Here is a 12,038-nt window from a genome sequence, read left to right as displayed (position 1 = left end):
AGGATTACTCCCTATATCATTATATGACTTCTAAGGTATTCAGAGTATGAAAGCACTATGTAAAGTGAAAGAGAATGCTTATCTGGAAATGGAGAAGAGTAGTCCCACATAGGACAAACCACTCAGATTATTCATGTGGGCATAAATATCATCAAAGTCACATAATCATTAATCAAGGGATTTATTTATAAAGAATATTTTTAGTGCATCATTAACTTTTCCAATGTCATGATATCTTCCCATTTAATTACGTTCCTGCCATCACTTCCTTTTGGACAAATTGTCAGCAAAACTATAAAAATTTGTTAAATTCTAGTCAATCCGGCAACTTTTACTGTGAAAGTTACACATTTTCTTCAAAATACCCATTTTCTTCTCCTATTTGCAGTCTGTTCATTGTTTGGCCCTATCGATCTTTATACAGCCTGTATGGATATATACTATAGTATTGTGATAACTAGTAGTAGTATATTTTGATTTAGAGAAGATACTACAGAAAATTACAAAGTGCTATGTGTATATAAATATAATTGGCCGTACATCAAAGTGAAAGGACAAGCACTGTGTTGGAGATTAATTGATGCCATCCCATTCTCAAAACAATATCCAAATATTTATGTGTGTCATTTCATGGGCCCAAATTAATCTTTCAACAAGTCGTAATTTGTTAATCTAACTCTTTTTACTTTCACAAATTATTCTGTGGTGCTGTGCTTGGGTTCAATTCTTTTGAGTATGTAGCGTGGTGCATGACGATATTACATCTAATTGGAGATTAAACCACTATAGAGTAAATAATTAGTAATAGTAATTTCTAATATATTATTGCAGTGTTGCATAAATATATCAAAACGTAATCTTGGTGAAAAAAGAGAAGGCCAAAATGTGAATAAGAGATAGAATTAGTTAAGTGTTTTTATAGAGAATCTTAGCATGCATGTATACGAATTCTAGAAGACTTAAAAATACTAAAAGATTGTTAGAAAATAGAGGGGGAATATTAATTAAGATCGTATCCAGTGAAAGAATTATGTATATTGTTAGTGGGAAAAGACCAAAATTAATGAAAATAATTGAAAATTGGGCACAACAAATAGAGCGATAGCATTATAATTGTTCCCAAAAGAGGGTTGATACGTGACATAAAGCATTTAATAAGTCCAACTCAAGAAACAAAAAAAAAGCATTTAATTAAGTCAGCCATTATTCTGTTTTTAGATAAGGAAGCACCCAAACCACTCACTAATCACAATTAAAATCAATCATTTGCGAAACGTCGACGAGGCCTCGCTTAGATTTATTATATTTGCATCAGATACTTTATAGTATTTTATTAATTACTAGCTTTTAATGACATAAAGTTAAGGGATATTGTTTTTAATATTATAAATACATCTGATATTTTTTTTAAAAATTTTAAAAACGGTTTAAAATATCATAAATTTTACATATCGTTTCTCAACCTGGTGCGAAATAAGGTATTTTCAGCGAAAACTTATTATATGTGGGCGACCGTGAAACATTTGTGATATTTTAGACCATTTTTAAAGTTTGTAGCAAGTAGGATAAAAAAACAAATAGAAAGCTACGTTGATCTAATTGTACTAAGTATGTTTTTTTAAAAAAGCCAATCGAACATGATAATCGACCCGCGATAGAAAACAACACACAAAATATAAAGTTTATAGGTTTAGGGACCAATGCATAATATTCTTTTCTTCAAAAAGAGGGATAATTTTCTTATGGAAAAATTACCAATAATGATATTAATTTTTTTTATATAGTTAGCTCACCGGCTAAATTATTAAATATCCATACTAAACTATTTAGCTTAGTAGCTTTTGTTGAGTTGGGTTGATAATCATTAGTTTGATTTCTATTCGTTGGTAACAGCTTTAATAGCTATAACAGCATAAATGCTTTCATGATAACAATTAACAAGAAATTATAAAATAGTCCGTTGTGATTCCTCCATCTTATATAGTACTAATATTAATATTAATCGAAATAAATGTATCAAAGGGACTAATGAAGGGCTTAAATAATCAATGCATACATCACCATCACTATTTTAATTTCTTACGCACTTATATAGTTAGATTAATTTATTAATAGAAAGTGAAGAGCTTATCTTCATCAATTTTTATTACAATCCTCAAAATTAATAATAATAAAAATCGGAAGAAGATATTTTATTTTGTTATTTTAGTTCCTACTTTTTATCTTTAGGATCTCATTTTTATTTTGTTATCAAACATAGTATAGTTTCTATCATCTCTAAGAAAATAAAAAATATATTATCTCACCTTTGGAACCACTCTTTAAAAGTATCCTAAATGTCGTACAGCATAATTAAGTAAAGTAGAAAGTAGAAACCTTTAGGAAAGAGCATTAATTATTTACATAATTTAATATTGTTCAGCATAAAGAGTTGGGTGATAATGAGCAATACAATTGTCATCAATCCATAATTTATAATACATGTTTGGTAGGGATGATAATTTATCTAGGAATGAAATCCATGAACAAAAATGACATTTTTTAATGGATTTGATTCACTAATAGTCATCACCCCTACCAAACATGGCACTTAGATTAAATTAATTTCAAAAATACACAACAGTATAATTAGACCTCATGGCCATGTTTGGTTGTCGGATTATATAATAATAGATATTTTAAAAATTAATAATTAATCAATAAAGTCGCAGTGAAATTTTGAATTATAAAATTTATTCAATTATAATACTAGTAAATATTATAATAATAATAATAATAATAATATTTATTAATATAATCATTTATGATTATAATACTCCATGTAACTATAATTACAATTTTATTATTATATATTATAATAGATAATTTATATTTAAACTATCCATCATAATAATATATATAATAATATAATTATTAATAATTGTAATTAATAATTTATTAAAAAATTATATTATTATTCAATTTGTATAGATAAATAATAAGTAGTATATTTTTAGTTTGGTGTTTAAATCAAATATAAATTTTAAAATCTTGATATTAACTTTAAAATAAAAACACCCAAATAACTCTTATTGGATGTGAGAACAAACCACTAATTAATAAAACTATACAAGCTCTTTGCATCTTCGCGAAGAACTTATATAATGTTTATTACTCTATCGTAGATCTTCGCGATCCAAATAGTGAAAATAGTTTCCTCATTCTCACGGTAGAAAAGTTCATATGAATATAGTAATAATATACTCTCTCCGTCCACCATTAATTATCCATTTTTGCCATTTTTTGTCTGTCCCTAATTAATTGTCCAATTTCATTTTAGACTATAAATAACAAGTAGACATCACATTTCACTAACTCCTTCCAACCAAAGTAAACAATTATTAGGGGACAAAGGGAGTAAGTTCTATTCAGCAAAATTAGTAACTATATATTGAAAATGTTCGACAAAGGAAATTAGTAACTATATATTGAAAATGTTCGACAAAGGCCATTTCATTCATAAAACAAATTTAAGTTTGACAGATTTTTCGTCTTAAATCCATGAGTTAAATCCTCTTTCAACCTTGTATTAAATGTCCCTTTTTAACTTGACTCGATTTTGAAAAAAATGTAAAGAAATTAAATATCTCTTTTTGAATTTACACAAATTTTAAAAAAATATAAATATAAATGAAAAATTAATAAAAATATAAATATTACTCCATATATAGTACTAGTACGTATTAATTTTATAATATAATGTTATTGAAATTAAATAGTGAAATATACCATCCATTTACTAAAAATAATAAAAGAAAATAAGATATTTAAGCGGATTGCAAACTAACAGAGAATCATAAACAAAAATATGTACTGCACACGTTTCATTGTATTCAACTAAATTACGCAGAGTTCAATTGCACAACATTGACACTGACAGTAATTTGATTAGAATGGAAAAGATAGAGATGGAGATAGCTACACCAACTGCACAAATCCTCAAACACACTTGGTATACATATCCAATTGCATCCAGTGGTTTGGGCAAGTAGTCACTCGTCTCTCGTAGCAGGATCTAAACCAGCCGTTGGAGTGTCAGCAAAGTATTCTTGGTGTTTGACATTCACACCATACTGCAAGCGGTATGGAGAAAACTCGGTTACTATCAATGAAAATGAATAACTTGATTTTCGATTACACACTTGGTTACTAGTGACAAAATCCATGTCACTCACTAAAAAAAACCACCGCTACCATTCAACTAACTAGTGCTGTCAATCTTTGAAATGCTCATCAAGAGCAGGACGCGTAAAAGTATGAAACTAAGGCAGTTACCTCTCGTAGAGCCTTGGAAAGATCCTCCATTGTCAAGATCAAACGCTTCTCCTGTTATGAAGATTGTTAAAACTAATAAAGACTGATCGGAATTAACATTAAATTATATTTATCAACCTTTTGCTGTTTATCTCTTTTGTCCTTGATTACAGCTGGCCTTGCCTTACACTGTCTGCATTGAGATGCAAGGAAACAATCATTCAGGAAACAATCATCCGATAAACACTAAGACAGATACAGCAAGGCAATCAAAACAACCACATATATAATGATTATCTCTAAGTACAATTTGCAAAGAGAAGGTAAAAGAACATACTGAAGTGCATCAGTTGCCACATCTGCAATGAACTTCTGTGTTGCAACTGCTACCAACCTTGTCCTAACGAGAAAGAAAGAAAAACATGATACATGAAAGAAGATGTGAACTGAAAGCACCAGCAAACAGGAGAAGCACATGGGTAAACAGTAAAGGGGGAAAATTAGAAGAGAATAAAAAAGAAAACAACACTGTCTAAGAATTGCCATAAAAGGAAAATTAATTAGCTATAGTTAGCACGTTGACTCTTTTTATGAGTAAACAAACAGCATTGCTGAATTACATTTCCTAGTCTGTAAGGAGGAGGAATCTATGCCAAATCAATATTCTTCAGAAATACTCACTCCGTCCTTTAAAAATATTCACTTTTTGCCATTTTGTCCGTCAAGCCAAAATTAGTGAGTCTCAATTTTTAGAAACTAAACCTTAAACCCTCTCACCATGGGAATCACTCTCCGCTCACAATGCTCAATCCACTTTATATAAAACCCATGCAACTATCGACTAGCGACTATTTCTTTAGGATAGAGGAGTATAGAAGAAATACGTGCATGTATAGTATGATGCATTTTATGACAATTAATCATTTGAATTACAGCAGTAGCATTTAAGTATACAGATCTGTCCCCAAAGTATTTCTGTAATCTAACTATTCCAAGTTATTTGAGGCTGATTTTTAATGGTAATGTGCTGAATGCTACTGGAAGCAAGGAATACTCAAATAAGGAATAGCAGAGAAATTTAATAAACCTGGTTGTATGCTTTCACTGGATATAGGTTTTACATGCATGCCACAGTGGACATACATTGTAGGTCAAATAACCTTGTAAATGGAAAATAATTTCACAAAAAAAGCAAAAAGTTTCTATCAAAACTCTCCACTACCATGAGTCATGACATCTATGTGTTGTTTTCTTCCTAATTGAAGAACAGGAGAGGTTTTTGGAATAAAAGTCTGCTTTCATAATAGAAAGTGTTTATCAGTAGTGTTATGCACTTGCTCAAAACGCACTTGAAAATCAATCCACTTCAAATGCAAAAATAAAAGAAAAACTAGAACCCACAACTAGCACTAGTGCACTCAGCTACTCCAAATAAACACTAAATAAGATCCTGCTATGTAATCTAGTTAGGAGTTCGCACACAACATCTGCCTCCAGGTGATTTCTAGACTATATTGTAAAACAGAACAACCTAAAATTGGTAAACTGAAACAAGTCATAGTTAAGCAATTAAAGAAAATAAGAAGAAGAAGAATTAGATCAACAGTTGAGCATCAGGATAAAACAAGCTAAAATGGTCGTAGTAAACTACAAAAACTGAAAGTTGCAGAATAATTCAAACTAAACCGATACTGTTTCCCCCGATCTAGGGCAAAACACAATGAAAGGGAAGAGTATACCTACAATCGGGTGTCGGGGCACTGGAATCCACTTTTGGCCAAGTAATGCTCCACCAATTCATCAGGTATCTGTGTAGAAACACGATTAGTTACAAATAAAACGGATACGGAATTTCAATTGCAACACGGCGAGGTATATAGATAGCGACTATTACCGTGGGGGTATAGTCCATTAAGGAAGCGAGGAACTCAGTGAGCGCAGTATCGTCGTCGTGTCGCCCATCCTTGGGCTGCTGATGGCTGGTTTGGCCGTTCATTTTTCAGAGTCCTTCCCTAGGCTCAATTAGCGGCGGAGATGGAAGCGGCGCGAGCTCAGGCACGACGATTACTTTATTCCTTGGACTGAATTGAGGTATAAATAAGTATTCGTTCGTCGGGTCATTTCGGGTCGGTTATGGAGCCCGACCCGATCCAAGTCCGAAATTGAAATATTCCATCCTATTGTATTCAACAAATCTATGTGACCAAATTTTGTACAACCAAAAACTAGTTTATTTGTATAAAAATAAGTTTATTTATGCATTTTATTAAAATATATGGATGCATATATAGTACATGGAAAGTGTATAATATTATGGTCATATATTTATAATTTATGTATATTTTTTTAAATTTTTTGAAACCATTAATTTTATTTAGTGTATACTTTATTTTAAAATTTAAAAATAATAGAAAGAAAATTCAAATATAAAAATAAAAATGAGGTTAAATGCTAATAAGTCTTTTTAACTTATCCACTTGCTATATTTATGATTTTAATATATAATTAATACATCAAATATTAATATTACCTTATTTTGGTTGTACAAAATTTGATTGTTTATCGTTCCTCTATTGTATTATCCATTTTAAATCGTGTAAATCTCTATAACCTCAATTAGCATTCACTATTTTTTAGTGTCTGGAAATTGAGTCTTTATTCTTTAAAAAATATTGTCAGATCTTTCCATTGATATATAATATCGTTGAAAGGTCTTTCATGTTTTGGGATAAAATACTCTTCAAAGTTTTCTTGTGAGAGAGAGGATCGCTATTTTACTTCATTCATTTTCCATCAAATATTTGTCCTGCAAAATTTGCAACATATTTTGACTACGTGACATCTCTCTCATGAAAAGATAAATAAATATTCCATCTGTCCTACAAGAAAATACATTCTTTCTTGTTTAGTCTTCTCATTCAAATGTTTCATTTTAAATGGGACGGAGGGAGTATATACTTTCAATTTTAGAAATTCTTTCTCTCTAATGAGGTATACTCATTCCCCACTAACAATACTTTATATACTTTTCTCTCTACTCTCTCTTGTTTTACCAAGTTTGCAATAAAATCCATCCAAATTGCATATTCTTTGGGGACGATGAGAATAGCTTTTATACTTCGAGGATATTTTGGTCGACTTCTTTATAAAAAAATGCAAAAATCCTTTCAATGATAACGTCCTGGTGATATTATTAAAAAATATGAACAAAATAATATTCCCTCCATCCCACTTTAGAGTCGTTCACTTTTGCACACTTATTTTGTAAAAATCATACTAATAAATAGTTAAAGGGAGAAATGTTAAAGTAAGCACAATAATGTGAGAAAACTCTTATCTATATTATTCTCTCTCTAAATATCATTCTCTACTTTAACTATTTATTATGATTTTTACAAACGGATGTACAAAAGTGACCGGGACTTCCTAAAGTGGGACGGATGAAATAGTATTTATTAGTATTAATTTAATATCCAAGGACCAAATATATACGCTTTGCCTCACAAATAGACAAAACTGTAGATGACACTATACTGCAATTGGTAAAGTAAGAAAGAATCAGGAAATAGAGATGTATTCATATCCTAACGCTAAATATAAGTAAAACTCAAAACACTTGCAATCCATTGGATCTTATCTAACGGTTAGATTGATGACACGTGTCATCTAATAATGTAGTTCAGATAATAATGTATCGTTTTAGTCTAATAATGTAAATTTTCAGTCTAATAATGTACTTCGTCTAAGTTTAGAATTAATCTAATTTTAGTATAATCTCTCTCTAATCCTAGTGTTGGGGGATCCACCCTCAATTCTAGAATGTGTAGCATTAAATATTCACTATTCCAAATTTAGCTGCCAAGTGTTTTGTTGCAACATTTAAGATGCTTTGAGGTGATGTTCGGTTGCCAAATTGTAAAATTATTTTAGTCATAAGGAGTTAGTTATAACTAATTATCACATGATTATTATCTAGAATTTAATTGTGGGATTGAATCTCTTGAACCAATCACACTACTAATTTAATCTCGGGATACAATCTTGCAAACCGAACACCCTCTAAGAGGATGAAATCAAGATCCACATCGCCAGTCAGTTTCTATGATTGCTGTGAATTTCAGCCAGTAACAAGAAATACTAAAATTTGATATTTGTGGAGTTACATAACGTCTCTTTATTACATTCAGCCATCATCTCACTTATAATAAACTAGCAATTCTATTATTGCGGCCTCAAAATAAGCAGTCTGGAGAAAAAGAAAGTTTCATCTCTGCTGCTGGCCGTACCGTTGGATCCCGTAAACATCAACGATGCCCGGAGGGAATACAGGGTCAGTCGCGGCTCTCACGGCAACCTTAGCCACAGAATTGACACTAACAGGCGGGGTTAATAGAGGACCAACAAGGGGAATCTGGTTCAGAGCTTTAGTATACTGGAGAACCTGCATGTTCATCAATCGGGAACGGCTTCAAATGACTGGAAAAAGAAACAGCGCACACAATGAATCGAAACAAAATTAAGCCTCACCATCTCCAAAGGAGAACCAATGACACCAAGTGGTAACTTCATGCTCCCAACACGACGAGTTCCATGAATGAATCCCGGCCTCAATATTACTCCTGTTATAGCAAGAGGATCTTTCAATAAGGTTGAGCATGACTATGTGATGTATTTCTTGATTCAGATTTATGGTCAACCAAGCAAGTCTTTGAACTCATAACTATGTCCTAGGAAAGTAATTAGGTCGATTCGGTATATTACATAAAATTAAAAGTTCAAAAACCAAGAAAAGACCAGTCTCAGCGGCTCACCTCCGTATGGATACCTGGTGAGTAGCTCTGTCTCAGCGGCTCGCTGCACAACATATGATACTGGCATCAGAGATATACGGAGTAGTAAATATGCAAGAAATTTTCCAAGTGAAGATTCATTCATCTTTACGCGATACTTGTTTAAAACTAACAGGAGTGTTGTTACTTGTTACATCCCTTCCTAATTATCAAGAACTCCCAGCCACCTACCATGTCTTTTTCTTCATGCCATTGTTTCATAAAAGAAATACTGTGAGGGACATTATAAACTCTTTCTTAAATGCTAGGCACATACGATATCTGATCATACCTTTCCTTCATAATATCCTTGGAGAAGATAATTCACGAGGCCAAAATCAGCAGCAGAGATATATACAAACCTCTTTACACCTACAGATAAGGAGAAAAAAGGGGTTAGAACTAGAACTCAATCCATAAAATTCAGATAGAATGAGAGGGTAAAGCCAATAGACCCTGGCTAGAGAAAACAAAGTATTGAGGACAACCTATGGCCTTGCTACAAGAAAAGGGAAAAAACCATAAAAGCACCTGCTTCTGAAGCAGCTCTAATAGCATTAATATTTGCAGTTCCATTGATTTTGTACATCTGTGAATTGGAACCAAACCCACCAACACAAGAAATCTGTGTAGGAAAACACTTTCATCAATGATCGACTTAAACAGCAGCAAGCTTGGAAGAATGAAATATGAGCTCAAAATTAATATAGAAAAATCCAGGAAATTTTTCTAATAAAATAATCTAAGCAGTCCTTCCTGACTCATGACAATCTAGACAGGAGATCGGACTGGTTAATTAATAAGCACAACTATGGAGTTTCAAGTGCTTAAATTGCTATGTTCTCATGCACCTACATATGCATTTAAGAAATATGTGAATAAGAAAGGATTGATTCTGTACATTGAGCAAGGCAAGTCATGCTTTCAGTCAATAAAAAATATAGAGAGAATTTGTCGAGCACAACACAGAAGGATGGACTTCTTTAGAAGTACTGTGAGGATTGGTCCAGACCAATATTAAATTGTAATCTGATCATCACAAAATTCATACGTTCACTGGTGATATGCCTAGCTTAACTTAGTACACTCACACACAAGATAGACCACTGCCCAACTATCATATCCAATAATCCAATTTTGTGCAACAAATGCAAACGCTACTAAAGAAAGTGCAACTGTTAATAATTTGATACTATACAACACTGTATTTTCAGTTTATTTAGATAATTAACAACAAAAACAAAATGTGAGGCAAAGTTAGAACGCACAATTGATGTAACTCCTTCAGCGCATCCTTCCACGACTCAGTCAAAAAAAGGTTACCTTCAAACAGGAAAAGGAAACTCAAATGAGTAAATTCCTTCTAATCAGTAGGGAGATTAGGAGACAAATGAACACAACAGAGAAATCATAAAACCTTGATGCCACATTACTCTGTTAGCCCATGATTCTTGTATCGAGGGTCTTCCTGACCTGCAGATGGGAAAAAAAATGGTTAGTGAGGCGTGAGTAGCAGATGTTACAAAACCACTTAATAGTTAGAACAGAAAATGATACTACATCTAAGCCGAGGCAAAAGATGAAATGGCATTTGATAACACAGAGGCACCTCTTTCAAGCTAATTTTATCTTCATAAATATAAAATAGCATTTTCTGAACTCGGTTAGGTATACCCATATGCCAGGGAAAATAACAAGAGTGCATTATAGGAAAAACATTCAAGTTTGTAAGTTCTCAACTTCCAACTTCAGGAAGATGTTGAGCCCAAATTTAATAACTCAAGAGAAATAGGATAGCAACTTCATACTGCAGCATGTATGAAGGAATTATCCCCTGAGTAACATGAAATAAACATGCAAATGATGATTGAATTCGTCATAATACAAGCTTTCTTCAATAACTCTGAAAATAAAGCAAGTGGTAGACAATCACACATTTACAACCAGATGGACCAAAAATTTGTTCTTAAATTTACAGTAGAATACCTGCTGAGGCTAGCGACAGTCAAACCACGATTCAAAGCTTCCTTGCAGACATTAGAACCAACAAATCCATTTCCCCCAAGCACAAGCAACTGAAATACAAAACAAAAAATACAGCAAAGCATAATGAGTCAGCTAGATAAATTTATTAAAACATGAGAGATTCTCTTCAATAACCAAAGACCTACCTTCTCTGTTGGAGGAGGAGGCACTTCGACTGTCTCCGCTTCCTCAATTTTATTAGGTTTTACATAAACATTAGGGCCCGTAGGTTTATCAGGACCAGAAGAGAAAACGCCCATTTGTTGATGCGGCTATACTGTTTTGTGGTAACGCAGTAAGTAGAATAACAAGAAATATTTACACAAGAGTATCGAAGATTGCTGAAAATAGAGAAGCACTTATGAGACACAAGGTCAAGAATAATCTGGAAAGGAACAAAAGACCATAAACAAAAAGAGTAAGGACACAAGGTTACAATCAAACAATCACTTTATCAACTGCCACTGAGTCAGAAAATCATACTTCAAGAAATTCTACCTTTCTCATTAAAATCATAAGACCTTTTGCTCCGCATTGACACCCAAACCAAGCAATTGCCACATTTGAGAAGCTTATTACATTTCCTATCTTAAGACCTTTTGTTCGATCGACACCCAAACCAAGCAATTGCCACATTTCAGAAGCTTCTTACATTTCCTATCTTGATTATAGGCGTCCTAGTATTTTGAATCTTTGATATGCTGAAAGAACCATGACATATCTTCTACCAAAGCAAACAATGCACATCTTGACACATTTCTTAAGACAATAAACTTGTTTCTTGCTTTAATTAGTGTATAAAATTACAGCAAGTACAGTAAGGGAGCTCAAAGAATGATTACATGTTTTTTCCCGAGGAAGTCCCAAAATTTTAAAAACCCGTCTTACAAC

General features: G+C 32.4%; 1 protein-coding gene and 1 pseudogene across 1 annotated transcript; both read right to left on the bottom strand.

Moving 5' to 3' along the window:
* Positions 1-3,836: 3,836 nt before the first annotated feature.
* LOC125197864 (transcription initiation factor TFIID subunit 10-like) lies at positions 3,837-6,351 on the bottom strand. Its single transcript, XM_048096385.1, has 6 exons — positions 6,188-6,351; positions 6,037-6,101; positions 4,631-4,693; positions 4,432-4,486; positions 4,315-4,365; positions 3,837-4,112 (listed from the first exon to the last, which is right to left on the bottom strand). The coding sequence occupies exons 1-6, from the start codon at positions 6,287-6,289 to the stop codon at positions 4,032-4,034; spliced, it is 417 nt and encodes a 138-aa protein (XP_047952342.1). The 5' UTR covers positions 6,290-6,351; the 3' UTR covers positions 3,837-4,031.
* A 2,067-nt stretch (positions 6,352-8,418) lies between these two features.
* Positions 8,419-11,408, bottom strand: LOC125197863 (annotated as a pseudogene).
* Between the last annotated feature and the right edge of the window lie 630 nt (positions 11,409-12,038).

This window comes from Salvia hispanica, unplaced genomic scaffold, assembly GCF_023119035.1.
Source record: "Salvia hispanica cultivar TCC Black 2014 unplaced genomic scaffold, UniMelb_Shisp_WGS_1.0 HiC_scaffold_1038, whole genome shotgun sequence".
Taxonomy (NCBI): Eukaryota; Viridiplantae; Streptophyta; class Magnoliopsida; order Lamiales; family Lamiaceae; genus Salvia; species Salvia hispanica.
This window is presented reverse-complemented; position numbering and strand designations above follow the sequence as displayed.

Coding starts and splice junctions, on each gene's coding strand:
- LOC125197864 (XM_048096385.1), bottom strand. CDS start 6,289: ATGAACGGCCAAACCAGCCATCAGCAGCCCAAGGATGGGCGACACGAC. Junction 6,102..6,187: donor TAATGGACTATACCCCCACG/GTAATAGTCGCT, acceptor GTTTCTACACAG/ATACCTGATGAATTGGTGGA. Junction 4,113..4,314: donor TTTCCAAGGCTCTACGAGAG/GTAACTGCCTTA, acceptor TACCGCTTGCAG/TATGGTGTGAATGTCAAACA.